Source organism: Capra hircus, chromosome 7 (genome assembly GCF_001704415.2).
Source record: "Capra hircus breed San Clemente chromosome 7, ASM170441v1, whole genome shotgun sequence".
NCBI classification, from domain to species: domain Eukaryota; kingdom Metazoa; phylum Chordata; class Mammalia; order Artiodactyla; family Bovidae; genus Capra; species Capra hircus.
The window spans coordinates 62,757,409-62,775,239 of record NC_030814.1 but is presented as its reverse complement, the minus strand read 5'-3'; the positions used below and the strand labels follow the sequence as shown (position 1 = coordinate 62,775,239).

General features: G+C 43.4%; 1 protein-coding gene across 3 annotated transcripts in view; it reads right to left on the bottom strand.

The window, feature by feature from the left end:
• TRPC7 (transient receptor potential cation channel subfamily C member 7) overlaps nucleotides 1-17,831 on the bottom strand; it is a 148,854-nt gene that overhangs the window by 100,442 nt on the left and 30,581 nt on the right. Inside the window, exon 3 of one of the 3 annotated variants that reach the window (XM_005682964.2) lies at nucleotides 471-653. The exons of the other annotated variants lie outside the window; for them this stretch is intronic. Within the exon in view, the coding sequence (XP_005683021.2) occupies nucleotides 471-653 (183 nt within the window). The remainder of the gene's footprint in view (nucleotides 1-470; nucleotides 654-17,831) is intronic. 3 annotated transcript variants of the gene reach the window in all.

Here is a 17,831-nt window from a genome sequence, read left to right as displayed (position 1 = left end):
AGTGAAATTCCTCTCAGCCACCCAGAACCATGGGTCCCGCAAAGCCTCTGCACTAAGACATTTTCTACACAAGTCCCCAGGCACACAGGGAAAGCTCAATAAGTGCTGTTGAAAGAACTGAGTGGTATGTTTTTTCATGAAAACCTGGGACTTGGCCTGCTAGCTGATGCAGCATTCACTGTAACCCGGTCCTCGCCAGTAGTTTGGAGGCTGAAAATCCCCTCTCTTATTCTCTAGGCTCAAAGCCTGTTCATAGAATGACTATCACCATCTCTCTCTCCTGATGGGCCAGGGGTGAAGGAGGGAGCTCTGAGCAGTCCTGCAAGGCTGGAGGTGTCTAGACCCTGTCTAGAGGTGGGTCGGGTAATTGCTATTGTCACCCTCCTCTTGTGGGAACAAAATATGTGTGAGCACAAAGGTCGGCCAGCAACCCTGGAGATAGGAAGGCCAGGAGAGGTGGGGAAGCTTACCTTCTTGACTTCATACTTAATGGCGAGTTTGATCCGGCTCAGACTCGGACGGTGGTGGTCGGACCAGACTTGGAAGTTCACATCACCATTTAAAATCGCTTCCACCTCTTCTGTGTCTCGGCATAGGTCCAGCACGCCCACCACAAAATCCTTGCATTGCATAGATAACTTCCTGTAATCGTTCTAACAGAATAAAGAGAAATCAGGGGTGTGTCACACCGAACTCCACAGATGGGCTTGCCTAGCTCAACAGTGTCGATCAGCAACTGTCCACCAAGTGAGCTTAATAGAGCACTCTGGAACCAGGGAATGTGCTGGAACCAGAAGGCAGGGCTGTCTCTCTTGCTACAGTAGTCTAGAGGACATCTTCTCTAAGCCAGGATTTGTCAGGCTGTGTTCCACGGCCACCTGCATCAGAGTACCTTGGGTGTGCTAGAACTGTGATTCGCAGGCCCCGCTGCAGACTTACAGACTCAGAATTCCTGGGGATGAGACCCAGGAAGCTGTCTTTAACCTGTCTTTTAATCTTAAAAGGTTAACCTTTTAACCTTGTTCTCTGAGTGATTCTGATGCCTGCCAAAGCCCACCCTGGGCTCTTTGAAAGCAGCAATTCCCCTTGCCTGCTCTGAGGGGGGAGTCATGAGGAGATGCACTTTTAAGGCTGATGGGAATATCACTTTACTCATTTACCACCAATCTGTGGTGGTAACTGTTCTACGCAGGAAGTTTGCTGGAAAGATACGGCTGATATACTAAATTTGGAGGGGAAAAAATGTACACAGGTGTGCTTTCTTTTAATGTGCTGGAAAATCTGCTTATAAATTTAAAAACCAAATGTAATTTAAATCTAACAATATCCTTTCCTAAACACAGATCCTTTTGTACAGCAAATCATGGCACATTAAATTACTTGCCTGTTGAATAATCATTTTCAGACCTTGACCTCTTTTTTTTGTTGTTGTTTAATGAATTGCCTCTGGGTTTCTCTCTTCTCCTCCCGAGGCACCCCTTTCTGAATTATCTTGAGAGGCTGACTGCCTTTCCTTGTGACGTGCCAATTTCTCTCTCTCCTTAAAACACACTACTTCAGTTCCAGATAATGATCCAAAATGCTGGACAGAAGAATGTTTCATGTCACTCGCAAACCACTCCTGCCCCCAAATATTTTCCCCTGTAGGATTTCTTATTGGTTTCTTAGTTGAAATGAGTCTATATGAAAGCAGCGCAGAGCCAAATGCCACTTTCAGTGTTAATCAATGTCAAAAGCCCTGAGAGTGATGAATGGTAGTTGGTAAACAGGAGTGTGGTTTTGCCTTTCCAGAACCTGGATTCCTCAGCAAACAGACGGGAGCCTGGCAAACTAGAAATGCCACCATTTTTCCAAATTAATGACTTGTTTCTCCCTGCAGCAGCGCTGCATCAAAACATCCTTTTGTGTTAGAGAAAGAAGCAAGTGACTGTTAGCTAAGAAAAGGACGGGGATCAAGAAGCTGTGTCCCTACAAGAGTGGCTGCTCTTCATTTTCATATACAATTTAGGGATAAGACCTCTCTCCCCTTCCCTCTCTCTTTCCTCTCCTTAACCCTTCCTATCCTTCCCTGTTTTTTCAGTCCCCCGGTCCTGGATGCAGGAATCTGGTCGAAGGGCCCTCAGCCTGAGCTGAGGATTGGAGACTGACCACCTCCTCTTGGCAGAGAACTCGAATTCTGGTTCTGGCCTGGTCTGATTTCTGGTAGGGCCGAGTTCCAGTCTTCTCTTCTCTGGAGGCCCAGGGAACAGTCCCATAACGCCTGGGCATCTGTAGGTGGCAGGGGACGTCTGTAAGGCCACCCCTTTCGCCCCGCTTCTCCTGCCTCCTCCCTCTTCGTCTTTCAACCTGGCTTCCTTTCCTCCCTTGAAATCTTTGATGTTAGTACTTGGATTCTTGTATTTAAGGGCTTCCCTGGTGGTGCAGAGGATAAAGCGTCTGCCTGCAATGTGGGAGACCTGAGTTCGATCCCTGGGTCAGGAAGATCCCCTGGAGAAGGAAATGGCAACCCACTCCAGTATTCTTGCCTGGAGAATCCCATGGACGGAGGAGCTTGGTGGGCTACAGTCCACGGGTTGCAAAGAGTCGGACACAACTGAGCGACTTCACTTTCACTAGGGATAAGAAGGGTGTTTGGGAAATGCTGGGTAGAAAGATGACTGCTCCAGCAGACTGTCACGGGCGACTGAGACTGTGCTGTCTTAGAGCCTCTGTGCATTTCTGGGTTCAGTGCAGTTCAGGTTGGAAGGTACCATTTCATTAGAGACTTTCACTTCCCTGGGCTCTTCTACTAACTGGGCCATAAAAAACAGGGAGAAACACCAGGGCAGCCAAAACAGTTCGTTTGCTTTTTGCCTTCTGTATTGGACAGTCTGGAAGGCAGTGCACCTCGTGCCTGCATGTGGGTGGAAGAGACGAAACCAGCCTGCTAGGAAGATGGGGATGACATGGGTGTGGACAGCTGCAGGCGGGAGGGTCATGCCAGGCGCAGCCTCCCACAGAGAGGGAGCGCCATGCGTGCACATCCGGGGAATTATGATGATTATGAAAGGTGGGGTAGTCCTGAGCTCAGTGAGCCTTTCAGCCACACTTTTTACCTTTAGTCGGAGAGATGCTGGATATTCCTAAGACTTCACAGGTGCCCTTTTAAGTACTTCCGTATCCCGGCATGCTGAAGTCTGCCAGGTCCACTGGGTGACAGGTGTTCTCCCTGTATCACCGTACTCAGTCCTTCCAAAATACTCATGTTAGAAGGACTGTCAGCATTTCCAACTCATGAGTGAGAAAACCGAGACTCAGAGAGAGAAATTAACAGGCTGAACCCACTTTTCCTTATACTGGTCACTCATCTCTCTGATTGCTCTCTCGCTTGCCTTGAAGATTTTACCTCCTGTCTCACTGTCACTCCCCCAGCTACTGCTGTTCTTGGTGGTTTCGGTATCCAAGATGTCCCTCCCATTACCCTGCCCTCGCATTTCCAGGATGACATGTTCTTTAGTGGTGTTATTCTCAGTGCCAATTCAGCCATTCATTCTCTTAGTTATTCCCAATGACTGAAGCTCCTCCGTGACCCCAACTTTAGGTCCCCTTCTCTCTGACCACTACCTCCTATATGTCCAGCTTTCTCCGTCTGGAACCCCAATTCTAGTAATCCTTTGATTTCACCGAACCTACAAGCCATGGACCATACCATGATTTCACTGGTTCTCACCCCCGTCAGGTCCCTATCTGCCCCCTTGCAGAGCTTCTGTTTTGCGGGCAGTCTTTATTATCATCCTTGCACCCATCAGTTCTCTTGCCCTCCTGTTGTTTTGTTCTCATCGCTGGCTTAAAGCCTGACTTTGGTTGAGTCTGACTCTCCGCTGCGCTGCCCCCGCCTCTGCGCAGTGAATGTGGGTGGAGAGCTCACCCCCTCCAACCTCAGGTAGTCCTCAGTGCTCCCGTCCCAAGCAAGCATTTCAGGCCTCTCCTGCCCTGCTGTCCAGCCTCCTCCCTCTCCTAGTTTCCTGTTAACTTGGAGAATAGAACTCATCAGGAGAGAAGCTCCACATGCTCACATCATCCCCATCGCCTGCTTTTATACATCTGTGCTTGTGGGCTCTTTTCCCTCTCCTTACTCTGGGTGGACTGCCCGTGCTCCTGTCTAAGGCCAGCTCCTCCTCCTAATATCAGTCCCTTGTACTGCTCTCCATTCCTCTCTGCATTGTTAATCTCTCCCTTTCTCTGCTGCCTTAGTATGCAAACATGTTGCTGTTTTCTTGTCTTAATAAGAAACTCCTCTTGACTCCACTTCCCTCACCAATTCCTACTCTAGTTTTCTGTTCCATTTTGTAGAAAAACTCATTAGACCTGTGTACGCTGATAGTTGCCCTCCTGACATATTTCTTACCCTGTTCTTCCTACCCTGTTCAGCAAAACTTTCACACTCTGTCCACTGCTTCCACTGAGACTGTTCTTGTCAAGGTCACACATGGCTTTCAGGTTGCTAAACCCAGTGGTTGGTTCTCAGTCCTCATCTTACATGACCTGTTAGGTGCTTTGACATAGCTGATCACTTCCTCTTCCTTGATATACATTCTTCACTTGGCTTCCAGCATAACATACTGTTCTGTGTTTTTTCTTCCTGAATGAGTACTTTTTGCATCTTTGTTGGTTAATTCTCATGTCCCTGATGTCTTAGTTTTAGAATGTCCTATAGATGTGCCCAGTCCTTTGAATTCTCCTGTCTTTTTACACTCATTGCCTTAGTGATCCTATCTAAGATCATTAGATACTATCTATGTGCTGATGAGTTTAAATTTTATATCTTTAGCTCAGCCTTCTCTCCTGAACTTGAGTCATATATCCAATTGACATCTGGTATTTCCACTTGAATGCCAAATAGGCATTTCAGAGTCAATGAAACTAACTCTGGACCTAGTCTTCTCTGCCTTACTAATATTTCCCAACCTATCAGTTGTCAAGGACAAAAAAATCTTGAATTTATCCTTGGTTCCTCCCTTCCTCTTAAACCTGACATACAATTTAGTAGCAGATCCCACCAGCAATACCTTCTAAATATATATTGATCTAAACCATCAGCTTTTGCTTAGACTAACCAAGAGACTCTTACCTGACCTCCTTAATTCTGTCCTGGTCTTCTGTGGTCTAGTTTCCATACATCAGTCAGAAAGATATTTAGAAAAAGCAGTCAGTTCATGGCACTGGTCTGCTCAAACCCTCCCATGGCTCTCCATCCCCTCAGAGTAAAAGCGGACTTCTTATACCGTCCTGTAAGGACATACGTTGCCTAGCCTCTCCATTCTCTCACTGCTTTGCTGTGGTTCTCTCTCTCCCTCAGTCTATTTGAGCCACCCCACCCCCCTGCTGTTCTTCAAACACACTTGACGTGGACTAGACCTTTGTACTGGTTATCCTCTTCTTGTAATGCTCTCTCCCCAGGTATCTGCATGGACAGATTTCTCAACTTCTTCAAGTCTTTGCTCAAATGTCACTTTCTCAGAAGACTTCCTTGAGTATCTTTTAAAAACATTGTAACTCTTTTCCATTTGCATTCACCCTTTCCTTTTTTTTCTTCACAATACTTATGACTATATGACATCTATACATGTTATTTATTATATTTATTGTCCATATATTTCATTAGAATATAAGCTTCTTGAGGGCAGGAATCTTTGCTGTTTTGTTCACAGATATATCATTAGAGCCTAGAACATTCCCTGGAACATGGCAGGCACTGAGTAAACGCTTGTTGAATCTGTTGGAGCAGCGTACTTGTCTAAGATGACATAGCGACGTAAGTGAGGAGCCAAGATTCAGGACAGATCAGTCTGACCCCAGTCCTGTCCTCTTCCCTCTCACCATGTCGCCTCTTGGTGGGCAGCATGTTCCCTTCTTAGCACACTAAAAACTAGAGGCTTAATTGGGGCTGACACTCAATTAATTTGGAGAAATAAAGGGTGAGCTGGGATATGGATACCTGAATACTCAACAGATTCTGTAGTGTACTAGATGAGCGCACAGGTTTTGAAGTCAGAAAGGCCTGGAGTTTGAATTTCTTTTCTTTTCCTGTTTTTTTTTTTTTTTTTAAACTACTTGTCAGTTCAGTTCAGTTTAGTTCAGTTCAGTTGCTCAGTCATGTCTGACTCTTTGCGATCCCATGAATTGCAGCACGCCAGGCCTCCCTGTCCATCACCAACTCCCGGAATTTACCCAAACCCACGTCCATCGAGTTGGTGAGGCCATCCAGCCATCTCATCCTCAGTCGCCCCCTTCTCCTCCTGCCCCCAATCCCTCTCAGCATCAGAGTCTTTTCCAATGAGTCAGCTCTTCGCATGAGGTGGCCAAAGTACTAGAGTTTCAGCTTTAGCATCATTCCTTCCAAAGAAATCCCAGGGCTGATCTCCTTTAGAATGGACTGGTTGGATCTCCTTGCAGTCCAAGGGACTCTCAAGAGTCTTCTCCAACACCACAGTTCAAAAGCATTAATTCTTCAGTGCTCAGCTTTCTTCACAGTCCAACTCTCACATCCATACATGGCCACTGGAAAAACCATAGCCTTGACTAGATGGACCTTTGCTGTCAGTTGTGGGAAATACAACAAGCCATGTAACTCTTCTGTATCTCAATTTTTAATTTGTAATACTATCATATCATTTAATGATTGGGGGAATCAATACCAAAACAATGTAAAATGCTTAGTATAGTTAACAGTAAATAACACAAATAAAATAAATAAAAAATTAAATGGCCATTTTAATTAATTAGCACCTTAATTTCACCATCGATTTCAAACTCTTGACCTCTTGCTTTTTTATGGTTTTTAATTACTGGATTGGAAGCAAGACTGGCTTATGTAGTGGTGAACACAAAATGCTTGAGAAACCTTTGATTCTTCTTCTCTCACTCATATATAATCCATACATTAAAAAGGTACTCTGAATTTCTTCTTTTCATCTCTGGTGATTATACCAACCCTTCCCAGGGTAACACCTCCAGTTATCACACACAGGTTCACAGTATTAAACTTGATTAAATCTGTAGTCTTGCTTGTCCGCAGATCAGTCTGAATCATGTTTTTCAGCTTGTGGATAGTATCATCATCATGGCTTACCAAATGAGGTATCTTTTTTTGTACCCATAAAACTTTTTCTCATTTTGTACAACTTATATTTGGCTTCTCTAGGAGTAATACAGTGAACCAACTAAGTGACCCTTGGTGTCATAGTCAGATGGAAATTCTCTCTGGTCTTGTTAATCTTGATGATACCCAGAAAGCCAGCAGTGTAGGTTATATCAGTGTAGACGTTGCCATCTGTTTCAGTGAACTGCTGTATGCACATCTTCATTACTTAATCTCCTGCTAGGGCATACTCAGGTCTGTTCTTAAAGAGAGAAACAAGGGACAGCCATTCCTAGCTCGTGATGGGCAAAGAGTTAGCACAAGAGTCAGTTTGTCCAGGTTCACCATTCTGAAGCTGCTCCAAGTGCAGTGTTTCTTGGGACCATGAGCTGTAGCTGTGCTGGGCCTGGGGCGAAGCGGCCCTGGAGTCCTGCCTTGCCCAGAGTGTTGTATAAGTGGAATCATACAGTATGTAATCTTTAGAGACTGGCTACTTTCACTCAGTATAATTCCTTTGAGATTCATCCATAGTGTTGTGTGTATTAATAGTTCATTTCTTTTTATTTCATATCTACTGCATGCATGTATCACTTTGTTTATCTGTTCACTCATTGAAGGAGTTGGTTGTTCACATTTTTGGCAGTTATGAATAAAGCTTCTATAAATATTAATGTATAAGTTCTTGTATGAAGATAAAATTTTAGTTTCTCAGGGTAAATATATAGGTGTGGAATTGCTGAGTATATGATAACTATACATTTAACTTGATTGTTGTTATTGTTCAGTCGCTAAGTAGTGTCCCACTCTTTGTGACCCCATGGACACACCAGGCTCCTCTGTCCACTATCCCCTGTCAGTCAGTTCAGTCACTCAGTTGTGTCCTACTCTTTGCGACCCCATGAATCACAGCACGCCAGGCCTCCCTATCCATCACCAACTCCCAGAGTTCACTCAAACTCACGTCCATCAAGTTGGTGATGCCATCTAGCCATCTCATCCTCGGTCGTCCCCTTCTCCTCCTGCCCCCAATCCCTCCCAGCATCAGAGTCTTTTCCAATGAGTCAACTCTTTGTATGAGGTGGCCAAAGTACTGGAGTTTCAGCTTTAGCATCATTCCTTCCAAAGAAATCCCAGGAATGATCTTCAGAATGGACTGGTTGGATCTCCTTGCAGTCCAAGAGACTCTCAAGAGTCTTCTCCAGTTCAAAAGCATCAATTCTTCGGCACTCAGCTTTCTTCACAGTCCAGCTCTCACATCCATACATGACCACTGGAAAAACCATAGCCTTGACTAGATAGACCTTTGTTGGCAAAGTAATATCTCTGCTTTTGAATATGCTATCTAGGTTGGTCATAACTTTCCTTCCAAGGAGTAAGCGTCTTTTAATTTCATGGCTGCAGTCACCATCTGCAGTGATTTTGGAGCCCAAAAAATAAAGTCTGACACTGTTTACACTGTTTCCCCATCTATTTCCCATGAAGTGCTGGGACCAGATGCCATGATCTTCATTTTCTGAATGTTGAGCTTTAAACTAGCTTTTTCACTCTCCACTTCTACTTTCCTCAAGAGGCTTTTTAGTTCCTCTTCACTTTCTGCCATAAGGGTGGTGTCATCTGCATATCTGAGATTATTGATATTTCTCCCGGCAGTCTTGATTCCAGCTTGTGTTTCTTCCAGTCCAGTGTTTCTCATGATGTATTCTGCATATAAATTAAATGAGGAGGGTGACAATCTACAGCCCTGATGTACTCCTTGTCCTATTTGGAACCAGTCTGTTCTTCCATGTCCAGTTCTAATTGTTGCTTCCTGACCTGCATACAGATTTCTCAAGAGGCAGGTCAGGTGGTCTGGTATTCCCATCTCTCTCAGAATTTTCCACAGTTTATTGTGATCCACACAGTCAAAGGCTTTGGCATAGTCAATAAAGCAGAAATAGATGTTTTTCTGGAACTCTCTTGCTTTTTCGATGATCCAGCAGATGTTGGCAATTTGATCTCTGGTTCCTCTGCCTTTTCAAAAACCAGCTTGCACATCTGGAAGTTCGTGGTTCATGTTATTGCTGAAGCCTGGCTTGGAGAATTTTGAGCATTACTTTACTAGCATGTGAGATGAGTGCAATTGTGTGGTAGTTTGAGCATTCTTTGGCATTGCCTTTCTTTGGGATTGTAGTGAAAACTGACCTTTTCCAGTCCTGTGGCCACTGCTGAGTTTTCCAAATTTGTTGGCATATTGAGTGCAGCACTTTCACAGCATCATCTTTCAGGATTTGAAATAGCTCCACTGGAATTCCATCACCTCCACTAGCTTTGTTTGTAGTGGTGCTTTCTAAGGCCCACTTGACTTCACATTCCAGGATGTCTGGCTCTAGGTGAGTGATCACACCATCATGATTATCTTGGTCATGAAGATCCTTTTTGTACAGTTCTTCTGTATATTCCTGCCACCTCTTCTTAATATCTTCTGCTTCTGTTAGGTCCATACCATTTCTGTCCTTTATTGTGCCCATCTTTGCATGAAATATTCCCTTGGTATATCTAATTTCCTTGAAGAGATCTCTAGTCTTTCCCATTCTGTTGATTTCCTCTATTTCTTTGCATTGATCACTGAGGAAGGCTTTCTTATCTCTTCTTGCTATTCTTTGGAACTCTGCATTCAGATGCTTATATCTTTCCTTTTCTCCTTTGCTTTCCACTTCTCTTCCTTTCACAGCTATTTGTAAGGCCTCCTCAGGCAGCCGTTTTGCTTTTTTGCATTTCTTTTCCATGGGGATGGTCTTGATCCCTGTCTCCTGTGCAATGTCATGAACCTTCGTCCGTAGTTCATCAGACACTCTATCTATCAGATCTAGGCCCTTAAATCTATTTCTCACTTCCACTGTATAATCATAAGGGATTTGATTTAGGTCATACCTGAATGGTCTAGTGGTTTTCCCTACTTTCTTCAATTTCAGTCAGAATTTGGCAATAAGGAGTTCATGATCTGAGCCACAGTCAGCTCCTGGTCTTATTTTTGTTGACTGTATAGAGCTTCTCCATCTTTGGAGCAAACTATCCCCTGGAGTTTGCTCAAATTCATGTCCATTGAGTTGGTGATGCTATCTAACCATCTCTCCTCTGCCACCCCCTTCTCCTTTTGCCTATCTTTCCCATCATCAGGGTCTTTTCCAGTGAGTCAGCTCTTTGCATCAGGTGGCCAAAATATTTTAGCTTCAACTTCAGCAACAGTCCTTCCAGTGAATATTCAGGGTTGATTTCCTTTAGGATTGACTGGTTTGATCTCCTTGCTGTCCAAGGGACATTCAAGAGTTTTTTTTAATACCACAATTCAAAAACATCAATTCTTCGATGTTCAGCTTTCTTTATTGTCCAACTCTCACATCTGTACATGTCTATTGGAAAAGCCATAGCTTTGATTATATGGACCTTTGTTGGCAATGTGATGTCTTTGCTTTTTAATATGCTGTTTAGGTTAGTCATAGCTTTCCTTCTAAGGAGCAAGTGTCTTTTAATGTCATGGCTGCAGTCAGTATCCACAGTGATTTTGGAGCCCAAGAAAATAAAATCTGTCACTATTTCCATTTTTTCTGCTTTTATTTGCTATGAAGTGATGGGACCAGATGGCATGATCTTAGTTTTTTGGATGTTTAGTTTAAAGGGCAGCTTTTTCACTCTCCTCTTTCATCCTCATCAAGAGGCTCTTTAGTTCTTCTTCACTTTCTGCCACTAGAGTGGCATCATCTGCATAGCTGAGGTTGTTGATATTTCTCCTGGCAACCTTGATTCCAGCTTGTGATTCACCCCGCCCTGCATTTCACGCAATGTACTCTACATATAAGTTAAACAAGCAGGGTGACAGGGTACAGCCTTGTCATACTCCTTTCCCAATTTTGAACTGGTTCATTGTTCCATGTCCAGTTGTTCCTGTTGTTTCTTGACCCACATATAGTTTTCTCAGAAGACAGGAAAGGTGGTCTGATATTCCCATCTCTTTCATAATTTTTCAGTTTGTTGTGATCCACCTGGTCAAAGACTTCAGCATAGTCAGTGACACAGAAATAGATGTTTTTTCTGGAATTCCTTTGCTTTCTCTGTGATCCAATGAATGTTGGCAGTTTAATCTCCAGCTCCTTTGCTTTTTCCAAACCTGAGCCTTCTACATCTGGAGGTTTTATATTTAGGTCTATGAGCCATTTTGTATTAACTTTTACATAAGGTATAATACACAGGTCAAGGTTCCTTTTATAGCACATGGATCTTCATTTGTTCCAGCCTCATTTGTTGAAATATTATTCTTACTCCATGATATTGATTTGTACAGCTGTCAAAAATTGTTAACCCCATTTGTATGGGTTTAATTCTGTGCTTTCTGTTCTGTTTCTTTGATCTCTTTATCTGTTTTTCACTAATAGCAACTATCTTTGTTTTTGTAGCTTTACATTAAGTCTTTAGATGAGGTACTATGAATCCTCCAACTTTGCCATTCTTTTTCATATTCATTTTTTAATAAGCTTGTTCCTGTCTTTAAGAAGTTCAGCTATGAATTTTATTGGAATTATGTTAAATCTATAGATAGTTTGGGGAGAACTTACATCCTAATTGTGTTGAATCTTCCAAACCATGAACATGTTATATCTCTCCATTATTTAGGTCTTCTTTGATTTCTTACATTAGTGTTTTATAACTTTCAGCCTGTAGAGTCTACATATGTTTTGTAAGACTTATGTATAAGTATTTCAATTTTTTAGCTATTGGAAATATTTTAAAAATGATGTCTACTCACTCATTATTGTATATAGAAATATGATTCATTTTTATATGTTAACCTTATATCCTATGACCTGGCTGAAGTCACTTACTCATGCTTTGTATATTCTTTGGAATTATCTATGTAGACAAGGATGTTGTTTACAAATATGGATTATTTACTCTTGAACCCGTAGCTTAGATATATTTATTAATATGACAAATAAGATGGTCAGTTAGGTGCTCTTACACTGGTTTGAAGATTTACAAGTTTTCTTTCTAGGAACAAAATATTGCCAGCAAGTTTTTTCCAGCTTTCAACCTAAAATTACTGGCTCAGAGTGTTTTATTTGGTCAACGTACTGAACAGTTTTTAGAGAATTCATCTGCCATTATTTTTTGTGTTCTGCTCAGCAGAGATATTAATAGAGATTCTTTGATTTTTTTTTATTGGCCCAGAATTTTTTTCTTTTCCCTTTGGCCCATAAATTCCACAAACTCACTTGTTATTGAGATGAATCTCTGGCTTAAACATGGAGAGGGGTGAACCAGAATGATGTAATGTGGTGTTCTGAGACCTCGAATGTTCGGTGCTGAAGCTATTGTTTTGACAACACCAATTTTAGGAAATTATTATTTTGTTTGACTTTGGTTAAAAATGCCAACTCTCAAACTTTTTCAAAGTTATGGGTAAACTTAAATCAGGAGACGGACAGAAGCTCATTATTCTGATTGGTCAAAAGTTAAATGAATCTCTCAGATTGATGCTGTGGAGACATGCACACCATACAGGATAATCAACACTCATTCTCCCATGGAGACCTTAGAAATTAAATTTAAAAAGAGGGAGAGGGTGGGATGATTTGGGAGAATGGCATTGAAGCATGCATAAAAAAGAGTGTGGGTCTTGAATCCATGGCCCTGTCTCTTCCTGTCAGAGACCCAATTATGAGGAAGCAGTGTTTACCGAGAGCTCCAACTGAAATGCAGATGGAGATAAGTCAACATGTACATGCTGTAAACCTGGGAGGTTTTCTGCTTTTGACATATAGGCTGTTTTTAAGATATAATTACAGTAAAAGTTTCCTAAATACTTTAGTGTTTCATTAAATGATCACCTTATAAAACTGGTAGTATTATTTCCCCCAAATATAATAAGAAGAGGATGGAGAATTGATCATTGGATATAGCAACTTGGAGGCATTGGTCTTCTTGATGGGAGCAGTTTTGAGTGAAGGGTATAACTGGTGAGGATCAGGAAAGGGAAAGAGAGAGATTTGAAGATTTCTATCTATATTACTGGGGCTTCCCTGGTAGCTCAGCTGGTAAAGAATCCACCTGCAATGCAGGAGACCCCGGTTTGATTTCTGGGTCAGGAAGATCCCACGCAGAAGGAATAGGCTACCCATTCCAGTGTTCCTGGGCTTCCCTGGTGGCTCAGATGGTAAAGTATCTGCCTGCAATGTGGGAGACCTGGGTTTGATCCCTGGGTTGGGAAGATCCCCTGGAGGAAGGCATGGCAACCCACTTCAGTATTTTCACCTGGAGAATCCCCATGGACAGTGGATCCTGGTGGGCTACAGCACATGCGAACGCAAAGAGTTGGCCATGACTGAGCGACTAAGCACACCCACCCCACACACATCTGTGTTATTATAGGCAGCCCTTTTGAGGAGTTTTGTTACACAGGAGGGCACAGAAAGTAGCTGGTTTGAGAAGTGGGGGTAAAAACAGAAGCTTCCTCTTTTTTCTCACTGTTCTTCCCTTCCTGTCTCCTTGACTTCCTCCTTTCCTCCCTACTTTCCCTCCTTCTCCTTATGGGAGAAACCACAATATTTTGTAGGTTGACGGGAATTGTCCAGTAGATAATTATGTTGATCATTATATATGATATCAGTATGCTGCTGCTGCTAAGTCACTTCATTCATGTCCAACTCTGTGTGACCCCATAGACAGCAGGCTCCCCCATCCCTGGGATTCTCCAGGCAAGAACACTGGAGTGGGTTGCCATTTCCTTCTCCAGTGCATGAAAGTGAAGAGTGAAAGTGAAGTCTCTCAGTTATGTCTGACTCTTCACGACCCCATGGACTGCAGCCCACCAGGCTCCTCTGTCCATGGGATTTTCCAGGCAAGAGTACTGGAGTGGGTTGCCATTGTCTTCTCCATGATATCGGTATATCATTATATGAATCCCATAATTCAACAGCATATATGACAGAAGATTGGATGTAGTATATAAAGAGAGGAATGAACTTGAATCACATACGTTTTATCTATAGTGGGAGGGAATGTCAAATATTTGGGTGAGGATAGTAGTAGGATGCACTGGTGTTGGGCTCTGTAGACATTTTCTTTGTATTGCTTTAGTTTTTTTTTTTTTCTAGTGAAATAGGAAGAAAAATTATCAGCTGAGAGTAAGAATTGGGGAGAAGATGCTGGAAGTTTGAGGGGAAATAGGCTGAAATAGGTCTGAAATAGACTTTAGGTCAATTAAAGAGTGAATAGATTAGGGAGACAGGATATTATTTGCTAAAGAACAAATAAAAGCCCATTTGAGAGTCATGGTTAGAAATTGAAAATGAGACCAGCTAGGGACTTACCTGGTGGCTCAGTGGTAAAAGAATCCACCTGCCAGTTCAATCCCTGGTCTGGGAAGATCCCACATTCCACAGAGAAAGTTAGAAAACTTGCTGGAAACTACAACGAATGAGCCCACGTGCTGCACGTACTGAAGCCTGCATGTTCTAGAGCCCGTGCTCCACAAGAGGAGCCATTTCAATGAGAAGCCCATGCACCATAACTAGAGAGCAGCCCTGGCTTGCTGTGCTGGAGGAAAACACCCCACACAGCAGTGAAGACCCAGCACAGCCAGAAACAGATAAATAAAATTTTAAGATGAGACCAGCTAGTGTGGTTGACTCTTTGTAACCACATTCACCTCCCCGGATGCCAGCATGAGTAGGCGGACAATTAGATTTTGCCAAGATTTTATTTTTTGCCAAAAACTACAAATGGCAATCCACTCCAGTAATATTGCCTGGAAAATCCAATGGACAGAGGAGCCTGGTAGGCTACAGTCCACGGAGTTGCAAAGAGTCGGACACGACTGAGCAACTTCACTTTCACTTTCACAAGAAGTCAGGGGAGATTATGATAGTCCATGAATTGTGGCTAGCATGAAGGGAGACAGGACTTCCATTTATACATAAAGTTGATGATTTCTTCCAAAATGAAACCTACTTTTACCATGCTGCAACAATCACAAGCCTTGGTATTTGCCCAAGGAGTCAAAAGCTATGTCTACACAGAAACTTGCATACGAATATTTATAAATGTCCAAACTTAGAAGCAACCAAGATGTCATTCAGTAGGTGAATGGATAAGTAAACTTTTGTACATCCAGACAGTGGAATAATATTCAGTGCTAAAAATAAATGGGCTATCAAGCCAGGAAAAGACATGGGGGAGCCTTAAATGCATGCAACTAAGTGAAAGAAGCCAGTCTGAAAAGGCCACAAAATGCTGTGTGATTCCAACTCTATGACATCCTGGAAAAGGTGAAACTGTGGAGATAGTGAAAGGGAAAGTCGCTCAGTCGTGTCCGACTCTTGGTGACCCCATGGACCGTACAGTCCATGGAATTCCCCAGGCCAGAACACTGGAGTGGGTAGCCATTCCATTCTCCTGGGGACCTTTCCAACCAGGGATTGAACCCAGGGCCCCCTCATTGCAGGCAGATTCTTTACTAGTTGAGCCACACAAAAAAAATCATAGTTGCCAGGGGTTGAGGAGTGGGAAGGATGAATAGTGGAGCAGGGGATTTTTAGGGCAGTGAAACTACTCTGCATGATACCACAATGGTAGATCCCTGTCATTATACATTTGTCCAAATTCACAAAATGTGTAAAGACGGAGTGAGCCTTGATTTGAAGTATGGACTCAGCTGATACTGATGTGTCAGTGCGGGTTCATCAGTTGTAACAAGCGCCCCATTCTGGTGGGGGAGGCTATGCATGTGTGGGGGCAGGGGGTATGTGGTAACACTCTGTACCTCCTGTTCAGTATTGCTGTGAACCTAAAACTGCTCTAAAAATAGAGCCTATCCAAAAACAAAAGCAGTGGTTCGGTTGGTGAGTTGGAAGTCGTGGGGGTGGGCAGAAGATTGACAGAGCTGGGGCATTTGAGGGAGAGATAATGTTTTGAGCTAGTAGTCAGAGACTGTGATGTGTGATGCTTAGATTATGGAGAGTTTGCATTTATTGATCATGAGACATGTAGGCTCAGTAGGCTAATGACGACTAAGGTAAGACCACTGGAGGAGACAGCTCATAAAACTCAGTCACGGTGTTAAAATGATGGTGTGTGTGTAAAGTGTCAAGACTTTAAACAGCAGGAACTGAAACCATGGAGAAATGGCAGGGAGTGCCCCACTGTTGCAGACTCCATAATGGGTGATGGGAGCTGACTCAAGGTGGGCCAGAGCTTGGTGTTCTTGGGAAGGAGAGAAGGAGAAGGTCTGGGAGTGGTAAGGAACAGTAAGAGAGACATGCACGCCCTCTGTCAATCCTCTCAGCCCAGTGGTGTGAGGACTGTGGGAGCAGAGCCAGCCCCACTTGAGAGGACAGCAGGGGACGCATGTCCTGAGGGGAGCCAGTCTTCAGAAAGCGCAAGAAGGCGAGGCGTCTCGAAGAGGAGGGGGCAGCGACACAGGGGATTTTGCTGAGGACAGACTGACTGTGGGAGGGTGAAGTGGGAGGGTATCTGGAGATGCAGAAGCCAGGCGCAAGGACAGAATGGGGCTTGTGGGGAGCCTTGTGGAGAATCAAGTTCAGGTTCTGAGGGGTGACCTGGGAGGCAGTGATGATTAAGGGGAATTAAAACACTTACTGAAATTACATTACAGGATTTAGTGAGGTACGGCAGATGAAGCACAAGGCATGGTGCTGGGCACACAGGTCTGGATCGGTACCTTTTTTTGCTAAGAAAGGACTTCAGAGCCTCATCCTACCCTCCAGCACAGCCTTCTACACATTCTCCACTCAGCTGATGGATGAGAAAACGGAATGTTAAGATTTAACACACATGGCTGAGTCTTTATTAATTGTAACTGTAGTCACTGAAATAATTAATGGATGTGAAATGCAGGGCAAGAACCTGAGCCTAGTGCTCATTATTGCAGATGAAAATTGAAAAGTTTCAATCCATGTTTTAGCTTCCGTGCATACCACTTAATCGTTTCATTAACCGTCACCATGCAAATAAGCGTGTGCTCTGGCAGGTCATATTAATAAAAGGCAAATATCCTCCAGCGTTCAATTTCCATTTAGGAACTCAGGTCTAAGAAAGGTGGTACATGAGTCTGTCAAGTCCAGTATGTGACTCAGAGAGCCAGCATTTGTTGCCTTGGCTTTCCTGGGGGATGTAGACAGCCCCGAGCTCCTCAGAATTCAGAGTTCAAGGTTGGGTGGGTCAGGCTGGCTGCCTGCTCCAGTGGGCCTCTCAAAGGTGTGCCTCGCAGGCTGTGCCACTGGTCACCCACTGCCTACTTGATTTTATCATCTGCTCTCCGCAGGAGGCCTTCTTTTATTCATCCCAGACTTACTCCCTGCATTTCCTAACGGGTTATCTGTGTCCTAGGTGTTTAAGAATTTGGGAAAGATGACTGTTTATGAACCACTGGTGATCTTAGAATTTCTTGGGACAGGCCTGATGAGTCTTTGTGTGAGAGAGATGGCTGGGTAGTTAGTACTTCACTGGCTCTAGAATTGGAGTATCTGAGGTCAGATCCCAGCTCTGCTGCATGCAGTCAGTGGGATGTGTTTAATTTAATCATTCTCTGTGTTCGAGCTTAATCTGTAGAGCGGGAATTTTTTTTTTTTTTTTTAACCTTATGGGTAAGGAGAAAACAAAATAAGGTAATCCATATAAGTTGCTTAGTACGATATGTGACAAGTATAAACGGCAACCC